At 23.6% G+C, this 20,245-nt stretch overlaps 2 protein-coding genes across 17 annotated transcripts in view; both read left to right on the top strand.

Annotated features, from left to right (window-relative positions):
- The first annotated feature begins 1,111 nt into the window (after window positions 1-1,111).
- Window positions 1,112-3,178, top strand: LOC126899346 (uncharacterized). Its single transcript, XM_050674150.1, has 2 exons — window positions 1,112-1,938; window positions 2,002-3,178. Exons 1-2 carry the CDS (start codon window positions 1,626-1,628, stop codon window positions 2,298-2,300), a joined length of 612 nt encoding a protein of 203 aa, XP_050530107.1. The 5' UTR covers window positions 1,112-1,625; the 3' UTR covers window positions 2,301-3,178.
- Window positions 3,179-6,350: 3,172 nt separating this feature from the next.
- The window catches only part of LOC126899344 (ELAV-like protein 3), a 38,626-nt gene continuing 24,731 nt past the window's right edge, over window positions 6,351-20,245 (top strand). For 5 of the 16 annotated variants that reach the window (XR_007702562.1, XR_007702560.1, XR_007702558.1 and 2 more), the window contains exons 1-8: window positions 6,353-6,690; window positions 13,503-13,787; window positions 14,912-14,926; window positions 15,586-15,689; window positions 15,745-15,898; window positions 15,970-16,023; window positions 16,311-16,566; window positions 19,230-19,271. Coding sequence is in view for 11 of the 16 variants with exons in the window: in XM_050674139.1 (XP_050530096.1) it covers window positions 13,565-13,787; window positions 14,912-14,926; window positions 15,586-15,689; window positions 15,745-15,898; window positions 15,970-16,023; window positions 16,311-16,566; window positions 19,230-19,271 (848 nt within the window). In the remaining 5 variants the exon portion in view is untranslated. Of the gene's footprint in view, window positions 6,691-11,753; window positions 12,476-13,502; window positions 13,788-14,911; window positions 14,927-15,585; window positions 15,690-15,744; window positions 15,899-15,969; window positions 16,024-16,310; window positions 16,567-19,229; window positions 19,272-20,245 lie in introns of those variants that run through there. The other 11 variants (XM_050674136.1, XM_050674137.1, XM_050674144.1 and 8 more) reach the window with 11 other exon arrangements.

Here is a 20,245-nt window from a genome sequence, read left to right as displayed (position 1 = left end):
AATCTTGAGTCATCGCATTTTTAATATAAAGATTTTTTAAAAAACTAATTTTTACGCTTATTGTATAAAATTAATTAGCAAGCTTTTACAGTCTAAAAGTATGTCCAGTAGCGTCATCGGAATTTTTTTATTTAAAGGGGTTCCTTATTTTATAAACTTTCATAGGTCGATCTCCGTATCCGCCAATTTTTTTCGTTATTGTATGTAAATAATTTGGGTAAAATTTGGTTTTGATAACTTACCCCTTTCAGGTGCCGAATCGGGGTTGAAAATTCACTCAAAAGGGTAATTATTCATTTTTTGATCATTATTTCTAAAATTAACATACTTAGCGTGTGTTAATTTATAAAATGTAAATTATAAATTTTAATATTTTCTTAAAAAAATGTATTTTCAAAAATTTAAAAAAATTATTTTTACTAGCTCAAAAAAAAAAATTAAAAATTAAAAAAAAATTTGCTAATATTAATTTTTTGAACATAAATTATTCTTAACTTTCAAAGTATTACTGTACAACAAAATGTTTCGTATAAAAAAATATGCAAAATCAAATTTTCTAAAATATTGGTGTTATGTGAAATTATAGTAAGATTTATAGTTCTGCTATTATCGCGAAATTTACATTACAATTACATTAAGTCTAGCATGTTGATCCTATGAAATCACTAAAATTTTGATTTAAATAATTTTATTACTTTTTGATTAAGAATATAATTTGTCATAATGTCATTAGTATCAGCTGATAGCAGCGAATTACTCTTACTACAAAATTGCAATACATGCAACAAACGATTAACCGAGTACCCAACTCTTACAAAAACAACTAAAAAAGTGATAAGATTAGTATTAGGGTGTCCCTTATTTTGAAAATTTTGGAAATTCTTCGGGCACACCCCCCAAATTTGTGTGTATACATATAAAAAGTGGCTACAAAAAATTTCAGGCCGATCAGATAAGTTTAACCCGTGCCGACTTGGGGTTGAAAATCGGCCAAAAGGGGTACTTTTTTAGTTTTTAGCAATTAACTCGTAAATTAGCACTCTCAAAAAAAAAAATATAGAAACTAAATTGTAGATCTAATTGTTTTGTATAAATTAAGTCCTTACAGTTTTTCTTTTAAATCCATTAGTTTTCTAGAAAAATGTCAAAATACATAATATTTCGTAAAATTGCCGAAATTAGCATATTTACGAATATTTTATCATATATGACGAACCATATGTGATACGACCTAATGTTTCATACAAAAATTGTTTAAAATTAAATTTTACGAAATAAAAGTATTAAGTACAAATTTCATTGAACCGATCGTTTTATTGCTATAGCTGAATTAACTCGATCACATTACGATTTTTACTAAATATATGAATTTTAATGCTAGATTCTGTTAGTTATCATCTGGTTTATTACAACACTTATCGTACAAGTACGGCTATAATACTATGGTATGACTGAATTAATGTATTGTTATTATTTTTAAATTATAAATAACTCTGGAAATCGTAAATTTATTACAAATCGCAGCAATAGATGTAGTGAACTTATACTTATACCACTTTAGTCGCTCACATCGCGTATTAAGTTGAACTGCTTCCTATTGTGTTTTTCTTTTAGTTTACGTAAAAATGTCCGTAGTATTAAGAAATGACAATAAAATATTTTTAATAGGGTCTTTGACTACTCAAATTTTAGGTTCAAAACTTCCATCCATTGGACAAGTTCTAAAAGTTTTTTTTTATAACCTAAGAATTGTTAATCTTACTATAAGAGCAAAAGCAGTATTGACTATTCGCGAGTGTAATATTTTCTGGGAAATGGACGATTCCATTTCAACCGAAATAAAAAAATTAATGGTTGTATCCCTTAATAATGAGTCAATAATAAACCCTAGTAAACGTTTTATTCTTTCATCGAGTCATATTGACAAATCATTTTCAGGTATAATAATTTTTGATATCTTTATTTTTTGATGACTATTGAGTGATTGATATTTTTTTTTAGGAAAAACTGTAGCTTCTTTTTTGTCAAAAAGCAGTATGAAATTTTTCAAACGATTCGATATCAATACTAATTTTTTAAATTTGGATCCAAGTAATTGGAATACTGATAATTTTTATTTACACGAAAAAGAAATTGTATGTTCACTTAAAGTAGTAAATGACTCTGCAGATAAAGCGGTTAAGGTAATGGAAGATTTTCATGAAAGTTTAACTGTAAACGATGAAAAAGCTGAGTTACTTTTACACTGTGTGTTCAAGAGCATAGAATATTATATCCTAATTGCAACAAAAAAACATTAAAACATAGTTTTTAATGTATATTTTTGTTATAATTTGTGAATTATTTTGAATTTAACATTTTGTATTTTATATAGTAACTTTTTTTTAATTTATACAATAATATTGAGAAGTAAGTATCATTATGAGTTTAAGTCAAACAAATACATCACTTTACAATATAAAGGAAATATATTTAAATTAAGCAATAAAATTCATATATTTAGTAAAAATCGTAATATGATCGAGTTAATTCAGCTATAGCAATAAAACGATCGGTTCAATGAAATTTGTACTTAATACTTTTATTTCGTAAAATTTAATTTTAAACAATTTTTGTATGAAACATTAGGTCGTATCACATATGGTTCGTCATATATGATAAAATATTCGTAAATATGCTAATTTCGGCAATTTTACGAAATATTATGTATTTTGACATTTTTCTAGAAAACTAATGGATTTAAAAGAAAAACTGTAAGGACTTAATTTATACAAAACAATTAGATCTACAATTTAGTTTATATATTTTTTTTTGTGAGAGTGCTAATTTACGAGTTAATTGCTAAAAACTAAAAAAGTACCCCTTTTGGCCGATTTTCAACCCCAAGTCGGCACGGGTTAAACTTATCTGATCGGCCTGAAATTTTTTGTAGCCACTTTTTATATATATACACACAAATTTGGGGGGTGAGCTCGAAGAATTTCCAAAATTTTCAAAATAAGGGACACCCTAATTAGTATACTTCTTTCTAATTTTTGCTTCAATAATACACAAGCGCAATTTAATCGACCAGAGATAGACGTCGTTGCATCAATTACAAAGCCTTGATTTTTATTTAATAATGCCTACTTTTCTATTTCACATTTTTGTTTACCAACTATCATGTTTAAATTTTTAGAATCCCAATACACTATAGCAAATTCTAAGTCTAGTTCGAAAAATAATATATAATTGTAAAAGATAAAATTTAATAGTAATATAAAGATAAGTTATTGATGATATAGCCCGAAATTTAGTATAATGATGTAGATTAATTGGAATGATCATAATAAAAGTAAAAATTAAATTTTTTAAACAGCCAATTTCATTTAAAATGCTTAAAAAACACAAATCAATTTTAATTCACAATAAATGCTATTTTAATTGACAAAATCTCAATTTTTTATCTACAGAATACACTTTCAAATCTACTAATTATAATATTGTCACAGACTATATGAAATAATATTTAATATAATATAATCTATATTATAGACTGTGATATTGTGTTAAACTGGCTGAAAAATGTTTGTAAATTTGTATTTTCTGCTATCTAGTAGTACAAGTTAAAACATATGTTTTTGTCTTGATAATCCGCTAGAGAGCTGTAGCACATTATTATTTTTTTAATATTAAATATCTCTTAATAAAAAAAGATTTTTAGTTAACAAATAATGTTTTACAGTATTATGATTAAGATAATTAAACATTTAGAAAAATTATTAAAAATTGTTGAGCATCATTTGTGTAATTTTGTATTTGAAAATATTAAAAATTATTTTTTATTAAAGACTCATCACATAATAATTGCACTGATCAGTATCAGTGTTATACTTTACTAGTATTATATATTTTTATAATTTTTAACCTGTAAAATAAAGATCTTTTAAAAATTGATAATTTGTTAAATTTGGTTTTCAGATTAAATTCTATATAATTCTTATGTATAAAGACAATATAATCCAGTAAAATTTACAAATACGTTAAAGAAATGCATTTTAATTATTAAAAACAAATAATCATAGTATTAAAAATATTTTAAATTTTTATTTTAGATTTTCGATAATAATTAAAAACTTAATTTTATTATGTATTGCAGTCGTATATATAATAATTGAAAATAGATACTAATAATAAAATTTTATTTTTTTTGTCTTAATAAATATTTAAATATCATAAACATAATTTTTATTATAATAATTAATAAATTATTTTTATTATTATGATCTTTGATCAGTATAATTGTCCTGGTGTTTTATTTATACACACAAATATAGACACACTACGGTTTTACACTTAAAATGTTTAAACACTTTTTTAATAATATTTTTTTTACTTCCTTAAAGTCCAATTTTTAATAAAATCTTAATGGTTTAAAATCATAATTCAAATAATATTTTATATTTGTTATGAAACATAAATATTGTTAATTAAAAGTGGATAACTAACGAATTTTCTTAGGTTATTCACTCTTTTCAATATGTAAACTAGTTTTTTTAGGGAGGGTTCTGTATGACATCATCTATATTATTTACTAAACAAACTTAATTCATAGACATAAACACATTTTTATAGAATTGTTTATAAATAAAATCCTAAATTTTAATCTTGAATATTAAGTTAAAGAAAGTCGCTTCATTGTTTAAAAAATTGAGATAAGAAAAATGAGAATCTGCACAAATTTGATAAAGTTACATTTTTATTTGTTCAATATATAGAATGTTCAATAAGGAAACGGATTTCTATTGTTTTCATTGTTTTAACAATTGAGAAGTATCTTACTTCTAAATATTTAGAAGTAAAATTTTGTTTGGGACCATATATAACTTTATAATTAAATGTAAAAAGTATTACAACATTTAGTGATTATGTTATATTTAGTTTACATATCAAAATTGATGTGATTGAGCTAAAAGATACACATTTAAAAAAAAATGTTCAAGTATACTTTACTAATTTTACAATGAATATGTCCAATTTTTGGAGAAACGCAACAGTTGACCCTGAACTTGGATAAACGTGGCTTCTACAATTGTATATCTGAAGAGTTTAGAGAAAAATCAATTTTTTATACACCTTTCGCATTACTCTTAATTAATATTAATTGGAAATTTTCAGAAGATATTATAGTCAAAATAATTTTTTAATAACATTTCCTTACAGAGTTAAAAATAAATTTGTATTATTCGTTATTGACTAATTTAATTCATAAAAAAATTAAATAGGTTTTTAAAAACATTTTGTAAAGATCTTATTTTATCTAGAATTAGCTTAAATTTTAACAAAAATATTTGGAAACGTGAATATTATAATGATAATTTTATACTCGTGTTTTCAAAAAGTTAAAATTATAGATTATAAAATATTTTTACTAATCGTTTGTACTTAATTAAAAGATTATATTGAGAATAAAAAAAATATTTATCAAATCCGTGTCTTGTGACATTGAATATTTTCATGATAGCTTAGCAACAAGTAAAACAAATAAGATTTGAATGATAAACTGTCAGTTGATGTTTATATTGTAAAAAATTTTAGTATATTCTTTTTCTCGGAAGAAGCCAAAATTCAGTCTAAAATACAATCAATAAAATTTTCTGAATTTTAGAGTTACCCTTTACTCTGTTCTTTATATGTTTTGTATGTTTCATAACATTGACGTCCTGCATGGGGTGATTGGGAAGAAGTGACGTTATGATCATGTCATTCTAAAAAGTAACCCTATTTTGGGAAGCATTTACAAGTGATATAGGGCTGTGATGAGGGGTCAGTGACGAGAGGGTGATCAGATCTCGTCCACCCCGTTTAGATGCCGAGGGTGTGTGGTCGGCACGCGAGGAAGTTCTAACATGGTTTACCACCACCACTACAGCGGCCACCGACTTGCGCGCAGCCCTGAATTGATTACTGTATTCATACGCCGCCGGTTTTCCGCGGAACTGCTCACTCTGGTCTGTGCCGGCCATTTCGCCGGTTTTGCTCAGAACAAAAATTAAATTACTAATAGTGAGCTGCCAATAATCGGGATAAACCCTAGAGAGAGTAAAAATAGTATTTTTTTATTAAGGCCCAAGTAACTATCAAAGACGTATTGTAATTATTCATGTCTTTGGTATAGTAATGGTCGACAACTGGACACATGCATACGGGTGGGCGCGCGACGGGTGGTATTTTTGCGCAAGTATGGCTGGCGGTAGAGAAAAACAGCTCCCCCGCTTTTCGGCTGTGACCAGGCGCAGCGGCGACGGCGACAAACAATCAATATTGAAAACCATCGCAACCGGCCCAACACCATTGCCATTTAGTTCTCATACTTTCTGACTGAAACTTGTGTTTTGTTTTAGTACGTACTTAGTTTTAAGCACGGAATTTTTTCCGTTTTTTTTTTTCCATTTTCATTTTATTTTCGTTAGTGTTTGATTTATGGTTACTTTCATTTCGGCCGCCTTTGTTCTATTCGTACGTAATATGTGTGTGTAATATAATAAAATAAATACTTAATGTGCAATTTTTCTCAAACATAATTATTAAATTTTATTGCAGAATAATATTTATTATTACATTAGTTCTTGTAGACTATCGAAAGTAATTCAAATATCATTTTCATACACTAGCGTGTGTACCGTTTACATAACACGTTATATTTCTTAGGTAAATATTGATACATTAATTATTAATTCAATTTTTTTATTTTACTGTAGAATCAAATGAATAATAGATTTTGAACTAAAATAATGAAATCTAATTGTTAAAATACAAACAACTTTTGAGGATAGTCGTTTTAAGTGTTTACATATGACTTGCTCAATGATTTTAGTTATGGAGACTGTAAAAAACAGTTTTTACATTGACTATTATGGAGATTATGTTATATAGTGAAGATTCAGTACTTAGGTATTACAATTTATGACACTATTATAGCAGCCTGGGTCGGATCTTAAATAAATATGCAAGGAATATTTTACCACCACGAAAACTGATTAAATTAATAAAATTGTCAGTTTAATCCTTTTTAGTCGACAAATGTACATACAAGTTTAGTACATATAAGACAACCAGGACAAAATTATAAATATGCTATTAAGTATTAAACAATTATAAAAAATAAGAAATGACTTCTAGATGTTAATGATTTCATTTTTATGAACTTTTATTATTATACTTTGCTCAAAAGTATATCTTTAAGATGATAAATATTAACGAGGGAGGTAGTAAGGAGATTTGCCCCTAACTTCGCGCATCTGAAATCGTAATATTACTGAACTTTCCACATTTGATTTATTGAAATTAAAACACGTATTGCAATATTATAAAATTTCAAATAATTTTGTATAGAAATAAATGATTTAAAAAATACAGTGCTTATATTTATTTTAATAAAATTAAATATAGTATTTAAATATTAATATGTTAAAATGGTCAATGGCGTATCCAGGGGTCATGATCCTTCTGAAATGTTTAGCAGTGTTTGAATTTTTTTTAAGGAGTTGAATACATACAATAGCGTAACCAGAATTTTTTTTCTGAAGTGAGTTATAATCGAATCATTTTTATGCTAAGATTAGGTACTCAAAAATCGATGATTAAAAAAAAGCTCATTGATCTTTCATTGGTAAATCTTTATTTCTTAATTTCGAGAAGTAAAATTATAAGAGAGCAGAGATGGATAAAAGTTAAAAATATTCAATATTACTCCGGCTATCGTTAATAAATGATTATTTGTGAATAAACTTACTAAATTATAACATACTTAATTTAAAACCTATAAAATATACTAAAATCTAATATTTTAAAATGAAATTACTTTTTTTTTAAGTTTTAATAATAATAATTAGTTTATGAATCACTCAAGAACATTTTAAGGGGAGAACTGATTGCTTCAATAAGCAACTTACTCAATACGGATCTACTTATAGTGACGTAGCCAAATTGGGTAAATTTCCCATAAACTGCAATATTAATCTTCAAAGTGAAGTAATGAGTAGAAAAAATGTCCAAAATATTGGCATGTTGATTTTTCTGACTATGCTCTCAATAAATCCTGACTACACCACGGGTCTATATATTTTCAATCAACAGAATTTGTTTATGGATTCTTTTCTGGATTTGTTTTTTGTTTCTGAGAACAAGTTCTTACTTAGTAAGGCATGTAGAAGAAAGTAAATTTATAATTAAATTTAAAATATACTAAACCTTTAATTAATTTTTTGATATATAATTTAATATACATTAAAAATAAATTTTATTGTAAATAAATAGGAGTAAAATTTATAATTATTTAAAATGATGATTTCTTATATATTTTCAACTTTATTATTTTCTTTTAAAAACTTCTTAAACTTGAAAAATATATATGTCTGGGTGCGAGTAACTAAAATTTAATTTTAACAAATCAAATGTATTTTAGATTTAAAAATTATGTTAAACTTAAATAATTAAGAATAAGTACATAAAACCAAATTTTGATATTTACATGGTTGCCATAATGTTAAAAGACTTGAAAATCTTGGAAAAGTGAAAATATAATTTTTTTTTTTGCTTATAATTAAATACAATGTTTAGTAAATACTCCAGTCATAGGGTGATTTTGGGGGGAGAAGGGGGACTGCAGCTCCATAAGCCCTCTATCTACGTTTATGAGGCAAATACTTCTTAGAATTGTTTTTACTAAATTGTGAACTCTCCCGACCACCCTACTGAACGGGTTGTTAAAGCACACTTTTATTTTTAATTTTACTCAAAATTAAATTAAAAATTAGGTGATAATTTAATGGATCTACTAATAATATTTTGACAAATTATTTCTATTGTGGTTGTTGAAGTATTATAATAATTTACTACATAATAGATTAGTAGAACACTCTACAGAGTAGAATAACCAGATAATTAAAATTAGGGCCGTGTGGGCGAATTCCTCATGTAAACTAATTTAAAAATTTAATTATGTTGCTGTAAAAAATTCTTACATTATACCCTTTTCATTTGTTTATGAAGTACATAATTGTATAAGATCCGTCTATTAATAAAAAGTTTAGTATTTTATTCAGCGATTTACACTTAAACTCCTCCTAGCGGGTAAACCAACAAACTCTTCACGAGTATTGATTATTTCTTACGTCAACTGGGTTTGATTGGAAAAAATTCTTTTTCATAAAATAAACTCTAAAAATATTGTCTTTTAAACATTTATTATTTTCAATGTTAATAAAAAGAAAAAATGTGAACGTAAAAAACTTCAATAAATCAATTAGATATTTCCAATATAGTAAATAATAAGTTTTTGTGTATAAACGACATAGCTCTCTTATTGCTAACAACTGTACGCTTGCGCTGTAGGGGGTGCCAGCAACCAAGTAAAATCTTTAAAACTTTCAACAATTCGATCAAGAATATGTGTGTCTTTTATAGTTTTACACCTGTAGAACACATTATTGGCTTTGGTCCAATAAATTATGGTGCAATCTTTATTTTTCGATGGTCTTAATTTGTGATTACACTTTGTTAGATCGTTTTTGTACTGTACAGAAAATATTGAAGAAAATGTATTCCTAAATTTATATATATCTTGTATGATGTCTTTGTTTACATTTGAAATATGTGGTTTACAAGGGATCTTAGTGACAAGAGGACCAAAGGAACATGATTCTTTGAAAAATTAAGATTGTATCAAAAATGATGCTTTTCTGAAAAAAAAAAATTATCAAAGAAAAAAGTAATTTGTCTCCCCCTTTGGAAATTATTATACGACTCATTAAATTAGTTTATACGTTATAGGGTCATAAGTTATGAGCATCCTAGAGTGTATAATTATAATTTTTGTCCAGAAAATGTGTATAATATTCACTTTCTAGGCAAGTTATAATTTCTTATTATGAAATTAACTGACTAAATATTTAAAAACTATTTACTTGAGCAATTTTAATTAAAAATCATAATAAATAGATAAGATCTACATGTTTTTAGGTGTGAACATATTCATTTAACTAATATTTCAGCCCAAAAACTTTTATATTGAAATTGCTTTTAGGTAGGCCACAAGATAAATATGAATCCTTTACCAATTACTATGATTTGTTTTTTTTTTGTGTCTGTTGTCACTTTTTCAGCTCTCACTGAACTGATTTCTTTTAACGATACGTTAAAAGATCACAAATCGTATCTAGTCGAAGACATTACCCTCAAAAATTAAAAAAATTTACTCGTTCCTCGTAAACGGGAGAAATATCTAAAAATATTACAAATTTAAAAATCGCTAATTTTCGAATTTTTTTTTACTTAAAACGCCATACATTTTTTAAAAATGACCAAATCAATACATTTTTTTTTAACTATCATTTGGTATATTTTTTTTATAAATTTAACCTTTACCTGCCCATATGGGAGGATACAAAATGACTACTTTTTCAACTTAACTTTTGAAAGTGTTTCGGAAATACTGACACTTTTATATATATCTTAAATTAAAGCTTATGTAATATAAATAATTATGGAAAAAAAATACGATTTTTGTAAAATAATTCTTTTTTATATTTTTAACTTTATAATGCTATAACTTTTTGAAAAATGTATGTATCATTAAATTTCTTTAAGATAAGTACTATTTATATTATTCTTTTTTGCAACATACTTTTCTTTTTAATCGGACCCTTTCCCCTTATATATTATAAATAAATATATATATATATTCATATATTACACTTATAAATCATAAACTAGTAATCAGAATATAAATAAGGAAATAGGATATCATGTAGCTTTTGCAATAATCCACCAATTTTTTAAAATTAAACATTATCTACAGATTTGTATCGAAGCTTTTTTTATGATAGTGATTTTAATTACTGTCGGATATCATCTATACTGAACCCAACTATGCCATGTCCCCACTGTGCTGGGTTTTTTGAATATGATAACCATGTTCACTATATCTCGATATTTTTTTTTCGTAGCGTAGTATATTACATAAACTTTAATTTAAGATTAAATAAAAGTGTCAATATTTCCGAATAATTTTCAAAAATTGAGTTGAAAAAGTTTAACTAATAATATCTGAAATCTTAAATTTTAACACCAAAATTGCATGTTTTTTTATTTATTTATTTCAGTTAGTTATTTTAAATATTACTACCATATAACTCCAGAACTGTATTCACAAAAATTTTGATTATTAGAACGTAATATCATGTTCTAATATTGCGTTTTTACATGACTTGATTCGACCGAAGTTTTGATGTTAAATTTTATCCAATGAAAAATTATTTTATGTAGATTCAAGGTAAGATGTCAGTTTTATCTTTGGAAAGTCAAACTTTTTAATTATGATATAAAAATATTTTGTAATTAAGTATGGTAAAATGAGTAACTCCAAAACTTTTTTTTTGATATGCGCTTGTTTTTCATGGGGATGGTTATAAAAGATTTTATCATTGTTCTTCCAAATTATATCTTTAATACATAATTATTCTAGGTTGAATTCATGCCTCGTGGCAAGCCTTACTACAAGCCCTTAGTCCTGCTAAACTCATACAAGACACTTGTATGTACTATACATATTAGAAACGCAATTAGCATAGGCGCAAATTGTAAGAGCTTTAAGGGGCTAAGTCACTCCAATATTTTAGAAAAACATATAATTATATAAAAAGTAATATTAGTGAGTAAAATTTCGTATAAATTCCTTCGAAAATTTTGTTGAAATTACGCTTACGAAAACTAGGTAATAATTTTTATGGCAAAATTTTAGTTTATGGTGAGCTCATCAATAAGGATTTATTTAGGAGCACTTTCTATTTTTTTAAATTTATTTGTATGCATTATCTATTCTTCTCAGCCGATAAAGTGATTATATTCACGTTTCTTACCATTAGATAGTAGTTCTTACAGTCGTATAATAAACTGGCAATACTAGGGTTAAATAATTGTGGTGTAGTCTTTCTTATCTTTATCTACACATAGTTATAAATATAACATTTTAAGATATGGAAATGTCTAAGTGAACTGAAAAAATTACGATTTATACAGCATATCATAGACTTTATTAAATACAACCACCTTGAAAGTATTAAAAATGATATATTGATCGAGTAGTACAATAAGCACGGTATTTTATTCTTATCTTATCACAGCAGTGTGTCTCGTAGGTCTTATGGTTCGAAACATTGATACAGACATATGGCTGATGGCTTTTATTCTAATTTACATGTTATTGTTATTAATTTTATATTTTTGCATGTGAGCTAGATTTAAAGAAATATCATCTATATGGTAAACGGATGAAAATTTAGTTGATAACGTTTAAAAATCACGTAAAATTAGTATAGTAAAATGTTTTTTTACTTTTATCCAAAGCAATGAATTTAAGATATGCCTCTAAAACAATATGATGTGTCTTGTATTTTGATTGACAATTAGTTTTTCCGTTTCTCTCTTTGAAGCGGTAATTATACACATTTTTAAATTTACAAAAAATAAGTATATTATTAATAGTTATTTCATAGGTATTATATTTTATTTTTATGTTATTACTTTAACTTGAATTCACGTTTTACTTCATATTTACTTTTATTTTACCTATTAACGCATAATTAAATTTTAAAAACATATTTGTGTAATATTAAATTACTTTTCTTTATGCATTTTTATAATTTAACTGTGACATCTCAATTTATTATTTTTTTAATTTTTATAAAAAAATTAAAACTAATTATTATCTTGCTTTGAAAAATCTATTTTGATATTAGTGGCACACATACATTTTTTTAAAGGGAGGTGTCACAGCATATATTTGATGTCATTTTATTTTTAAATTTTATCTAATAAAATGCTTCCCACTCAGTTTAACAAAATATAGTAGTTAATAATGATTTAAGTTGTATTCTAGTTTATGGTAATAAATGTATGTACACCAAGAGTATTTATAAATGCCTTTTAAATGAACATTTCAAAAATATTAATTTATTTATGAACTTTAATCTTTTATATTGAAAAAGNTCAAAAATATTAATTTATTTATGAACTTTAATCTTTTATATTGAAAAAGGTAGAAACACGAAAGTTGGAATGCAAATATATATTTAATTAATGTATAAGTTAATTTTTCTTAGTTCTCTTATAGTAATTATAAAAATATGTTATAAAAATTATGTGTAGCAACTGTTCAAGAGTGTAATCATAANCTATTAGAAATCAACATTTTTAATATTTCGTTCCACCCTAATGACCATAAATGGCCATGTTCCGATATCATAATTAATATATTTATTTTATTTTTTCAAAAGCATTACTTTATTTCAAAATGATTAATATTCAAACTCTTTTTTTTTTTTTTTTAAGAAATAATTTAATAATTTTTTTTTTTTATTATTTCTGCCAAATTTAAAGTCTATTGTATTCAAATTACATTATTTGTTTAAGATTTCTAATTGAAATTAAAAAAAGTAATTAATAAGAATCATTTTTTTTAGATAAAGTTGTTTTTTATTGTTAACAAATTTTGTTAAATCAACCAGTACCTATTAAAAGAAGAATGATGCAAAACGGAATGGATTCATTACCACATAATGGTTCTATACATACTTCTAGTACAAATTCCCATGGCTCATCTCAAGGAAATTCTTTAAATGAAGAAAGTAAAACAAATCTTATTGTAAATTACTTACCTCAAACAATGACTCAAGAAGAAATACGATCTTTATTTTCTTCTATTGGGGAAGTAGAAAGCTGTAAGCTAATTAGAGATAAAGTAACAGGTGAGTAATTTATTGTTATAAATTTTAAAATTACTAAATTTTGTCATTCAATAAAAGGTAAAAACATTTTACCTTTGATGGTAGCTTCTATAATATTGATTGAAATATTTTCTAACAATATATTTTACTATTGTATTGTTAAATTAAATAAATTAGTACTTCATAAAATGTCTTATATAAGTGATTTTATTTTGAAAGTATTACAGTAAAATAATAAAAAAAAATTATATTGATTTATTACAGAGATAAATTAAATAAATTAGTTTTATTTCATCCTTACAAAGTTAATACTAACAATTTTACAATTTTATTATCTTGTTTCTACAATTTTTTTTATTTTATCAGACAATAACAGCTGGTAATTTCAAAATAAGATTTTATTTTAAAATTCAATAGAAATATAAAATTATGAACTTCTATTTAATAAAACTTTTATAAAATTTATAAAAGTTTTATCAAAACTATTGCTCTTATTAAATAAGAGTTATAGATGTTTATTGCTATAAATTAATCAATTCTCATAGTTCTACTTTGTTTGTAATATTCTCAATAAATTTACTTGTGTCCATAATAGAAAATGCAAAATAATATAAAAATATTTTAAACACAGAGCACTTAGATAAAAAGTAAAATTTAATGAGTATATTTTCTATTAATCAGTATTGTTGTTTTTTAATTTTTCTTTTTTAATTAATTTTTTTATTTTTATAACTCTCAATCACATAAAACAATGAGCATAATTTTTAGGTAACTTCTTTAAAATGTGTATAGTTAATAAAAATTGATAAAACTATTATATTACATATTCTAAAATACTTAATTTTAATTAATAAAAATTATGGTATTGAATAACTTTTTTAAAAAAAATTTTATAATACAAAAATTTGTATCTTTTTAATAATTTATTCAACCAATTATTATAAATTAATTAGTACTGTCTTGTAGGGTTTGTTGAATATATTAAAGTATTAAATATATTAAATCATAAAGAAAAAGTTTATCATAACATTTTTTAAATTTGTTATAAATACTATTTTGTAGTCATTATTTTATCGCAGATATTGTAAAAAATAAAAAATAAAATTTTAACATTTGTCAATTTTTTTTTTCATGCTATTTCACAGGAACTCTTCCATCAGGTATTGTAAAGCAAATAATATGATTAGCTACAAATTGAATTATTCTGCTGAAATAAAAACAATTAAATGCATTTAGGATTAATTTATGAATAAAATATACATTTAAATGATATTGTATTAATTTAAACTAACACCTTAATTCAATTAAATAAAGAATTTTTAATAACTTAATTATTTATCTATAATTTAAAATAGAACCCTATATATATATGTAATTAATTAAAATATTTTTAGTAGTTTAAAACATCTAACTAAACTGTTATCATAATTTAATTTTTTATGAATTAATGTGATTGAAAGTTAAAAGGAAAAATTGTTTTGAATATTAGTTTATTTTTTTAATTTTATTGTTTTACATTTTTTCACCTTTGTTTTTCAAATTATATCATTAATTTATTTTGGTAACATATTTTTCAAAGTGTAGTTGAAATTAATTTTTTTCAGAATACTATTATTCTAATTATATCTATGGAAGTTTGTTTATTAATATTAGTTTTATGCATAAAAATTATGATTAAATTCTATAAATGCATACATTTGATTGAAATATTGAAAATTTCACTTTGACTAACTAATTTAAATTCAGCACTTTTTTTAAATTTAAAATAGTGTAACTGTATGATTGTAAAATAAATAATTATTATTTATTAAATTTATAGGTCAAAGTTTAGGTTATGGTTTTGTAAACTATCATAGACCTGAAGATGCAGAAAAAGCAATCAATACTCTTAATGGATTAAGATTACAAAATAAAACAATTAAAGTGAGAATATGTACATATTTTTAACAAAATGTATTTAATTTTTTTTTTTTTGTAGGTATCATTTGCTAGACCTAGTAGTGAAGCTATTAAAGGAGCTAATTTATATGTCAGTGGTCTTCCAAAACATATGACACAACAAGACCTTGAAAATTTATTTAGTCCTTATGGTCGAATAATAACATCTAGAATTTTATGTGATAATATGACTGGTAAGTATAACTTAATAACATTATCTTTTTTAATTTTGTTCGTATATATTCTAATTGAAGTGATATTACTGATATGTTCGCAGTGCGGCAATTTGTTGGTAATGCTGGAGGAGACCATTCACCAAGTAAGTGTAAAAAAATTTTTTTATTATTAAAAAATGAGCAATTCTACTTGATTATACTATGTAAAGAACTGAAGATATCAGTTTTTTATACAAGCAAAATTTTACAAGTTACTGTTAAAAATAAAAATATTTATAGAAGTATAGAAAATGTTTAAATTATTGTTATATTTTTTTAATGCATAACAGCTTATAATTTGTGAAAGATATGCAATTTATTAATTTTTAAAGTTGGAAAGTTATTGATTTTTTTAATAGATATTTATATTATTATGGTTGTATGTTTACAGCCATTTCTAAAGGAGTTGGTTTCATACGATTTGATCAAAGAATTGAAGCTGAACGTGCAATTCAAGAATTAAACGGAACTGTTCCTAAAGGTTCTACAGAATCAATTACAGTGAAATTTGCCAACAATCCTAGCAGTAATAAAGCAGTACCTGCATTAGCAGCTTACCTAACACCTCAAGGTGCACGAAGGTTTGCTGGCCCTATTCATCACCCAACTGGGCGCTTCAGGTATATTCCACTCTCCCCTTTATCCAGGTATGACCATTTCTTCTCTTCATTTTTTATACAGTAATATTAAACTATTAGGATACATTAAAACCAATAAAAAAAAAATAAATACACATAAAAATAAACATTTTGTAAATGAAGAATACATTTTTTATAAATGANACATAAAAATAAACATTTTGTAAATGAAGAATACATTTTTTATAAATGACATTAATTTCTTCTAAATAACTATTTTTTCAATTTTTTTCATAAATATTAATTTACTGTAATAAATTTTTTCAAGTGTTTTCTTTTTATATAATATATAAAAGTTAATCTCAAATAGTACTATAATTTTTTAGTCGCTAAGTATAAAAGTTATTCTTAAAAGAAGTAAACTGATGTACAAATTAAAAAATATAATAAATATTTTCAATAAAAATATTTTAAAAATAAAAAATTTTTTGTCAACTTCAAACACAGGTTAAATTTTAATCTTTTGGTNACAACAACTTCAAACACAGGTTAAATTTTAATCTTTTGGTAGTTAGTGCTATTTAACCCTCATAAAATTTAAATATTTCTAATAAAATTGTTCGATTGTATATTAAATAAAACAAATATAATATTTTTATATAATTAAATAATTTCTTTTCTGATGAATTAATTTTTTATTTATACCTTATTATAAATATATACAATAATATCTAAAAAATCTAAATAATAATACTTTAAAAATGAATTATAAATGAATAAAAATTATATTAATCATATAAACCTATTTTAAAATCTGAACATTATTTAATTAAAGTATCCTAAGAAATGTTTAGTATTACTTACTGAATTTTTTTCTTTCATTTTTATTTTATTTTTATTATTACAAACAAAAAAAACATTATTGTTAAATTCTTTTTAATTTAATTATTGGTAATATCCTGGATAATGTATTTTTATCCATTTTAATAATATAAAAAAGAAACATAATTAGTAACAGATAGCAATGGTCACATAAGTCTTAAGTTATTTAAGCAGATTTGTAAACATTTATTATTTTGTTAAATCCAAATGTATGCTTGATATTTTAATTTTTAAATGTTATGTATATTTTAATAAATAAACTACAACTCTTCAAACTAGTTATTGTCAATTTTATTCTTATAAGAGTTTGCTTGCTTTATTCATAAGATAAATAACTAAATTTTAGACATAATTTACTTAAGTTATGAAGATATTAGTTTTACATGTCTGCCATAGGAGTAAAGTGTTACATCTCTCTTATAAAGTTGTTGGTTCTTATAAATAAATTAGTATATTTTTACCTTTTTCATGAATGTTATTAACAATTATATTAGACTTGCATTCCTTTAATTTTTTTATATTATCTTTATCTCTGTTATACTATCATTTTATCTATACATATGTTCAAATAAACATAAAAAATATTTTATTAATAATTACAAAAATTTTTTATTTTTTGTAGTTTTCTTCAATTTTTCAATCAACAGCAATAGTTCCTTGTCATATTTTCTTAAAATTTTACCCAATGTCATTGTTTGGGTTCAGCTTTTAGTTTTTTAATAGAAAAAACTTTCTTCATTTTTTTAAGAACTCTATTTAAACATTTTTTTTTAATTTTCTCTCTATACATACAAAGTGTCTCACCATTGATCTGACATCTGTAATAACATTTAATTAAGTAAATATTTTGCATTTTTATTTTGTTTTAATTTATTATTTTCAACTATGCCAAAAACATATTTTTATCATTATTATTTATTACTTTTTTGAATTATTTTGAAATTTCAAAATAGCTGGATGGATTAGTTCGTACTGGTGCGTATTTATAATGTAAATCCCCTTACTATAAATACCCACTCTATGTATTAAAATGCTTGTACTCAATAAGTATCAGCCTTAAAGATGATAATGACCTATCAAAATTTGGTGTAAGAAAAATGCTAAAAAAATAGTATTATTCATTTTTTATTGGAAACAAATAGTAAAAGGTATCAAAATATTTGCCATATCAAAAGTTATTAATGATGACAGACCCTAGTGAGATACTGTTATATATGGGTGAAGTTATAAAACCATAGTTGTTTAAAACTTAATATTAACCCAAAGTTAAAAGTTCTTTGAAAGAATTTTGGAAATTTTTATTAATATAATTAAAATATTATTTATTGCCTAGTTATTGTAATCATTTATTTTAAATAATTAAATTTTTATGAATTTAAATTATTTTTTACTTATAAAAATAAATAAATAAAATAAACAAAACTTTAATATTGTTGTTGAAACTTGTTGTTTGTAACTTGGTTTACCTATGATTGTTCACTGTAATAAAAATCACTATAAAACTTAAAAAAGCAGTTGAACTCAAAAAAATGACGAAATCACATATTTTTTATTTACATGACTTTTTTTTTGTGATACATTTGATAAATCAAACAAATCATTGTTCAAAAAATTCTTGTTTGATTTTGGTTAAAAATGAATGTATACTAAAAGACATTCAAAAATACTCATTGGAATATTTATATTTGTTTTCCAATCTAATTTTTATTCTTATTTAAAATGATGAGAAAACAATTTTTAGTGTCCTTTGTCCAATTTAATTATTTTTCGCAGTTTATATTTTGTTTTTTATAAAGATTATGTCCGTCATATGAATTTATGTATATTTTGTAATTTTTATTTTGTTTTAGCACTGGGAAGACCATGCTAGCTATAAACAAAGGGTTACAGAGGTCAGTATAATTTCATTTATGAAATTTTTGTGTTCTTGACTCTTGCCTATTCATATCACAATAAAAATAGTGCTTTTATTTCTGTAGTTTGAATGCAAATATTCACTTAAAAAATCTTATACTTCTGATAGATTTGCACGCTTAATTTTATAACTATTTTTTATAGTTTATTAATTACTGAATGAATTTATTTGTAATATTGGCTCTTACAATAATTATATGCAAACACAATGATAACTCTATCTTAATTTACTAGATTTTTTTATAAAATTTCAGTTATAAGATAATATTTAATTTTTATGAAAAATGAAGTTCTAATTTTTATATATGTTTTAAATGATAAATTAATTTTTATTTTATTATTTTAAAAGAGATGTTTCAAATTGAAAATTTAAATCATTACTGTGAAAAATTAAAGACATTAATTATAAAATCATTTATGAATAAATGAAATTATATTGATTTTTTCTTTATACTCAATTATTTATTACCTCTGAAATAATATATATATCAATGTGTGATCAAAGCAGCTTAGTGGGTTGGATGTTGCTCTCTTCTCGAAATTTTAAGAAAATTTAAAAATTATTTTTATGAATTATAACAATAGTTCTTTGAAATTATAACTGATTGATTTATAAAAATAATTGATTAAGTCTAAAATTGTGTTTAAATAATTTTAAATTATAATCTTAATTCTATTAGTTTACTTCTGAATAATTATACTTAACTTATATGACATCTCAGTACCCCCTATTTGTAAAAAATATTATCAGCCAAAAAAAAAAAAAAAACAATAGTCACTCCACTAGTGTAAATCATTTACATTGTATGGTATGTTAATGACTTGTTTTTGTATGCGAATTATTTTACTACAAACAGAAATAACTTCATCTTTAAAATTATTAAATATTTAAAAGTATATTATTAGAAACTATAATATTAGGGTCCATTTAAGAGGTTGATTGGGTTTAATG

This window comes from Daktulosphaira vitifoliae, unplaced genomic scaffold, assembly GCF_025091365.1.
Source record: "Daktulosphaira vitifoliae isolate Bord-2020 unplaced genomic scaffold, ASM2509136v1 Scaffold_2, whole genome shotgun sequence".
NCBI classification, from domain to species: domain Eukaryota; kingdom Metazoa; phylum Arthropoda; class Insecta; order Hemiptera; family Phylloxeridae; genus Daktulosphaira; species Daktulosphaira vitifoliae.
Note: the sequence above shows the minus strand (reverse complement) of the source record. Positions and strands in the feature narration are given on the sequence as shown.

Coding starts and splice junctions, on each gene's coding strand:
- LOC126899346 (XM_050674150.1), top strand. CDS start 1,626: ATGTCCGTAGTATTAAGAAATGACAATAAAATATTTTTAATAGGGTCT. Junction 1,939..2,001: donor TATTGACAAATCATTTTCAG/GTATAATAATTT, acceptor ATTTTTTTTTAG/GAAAAACTGTAGCTTCTTTT.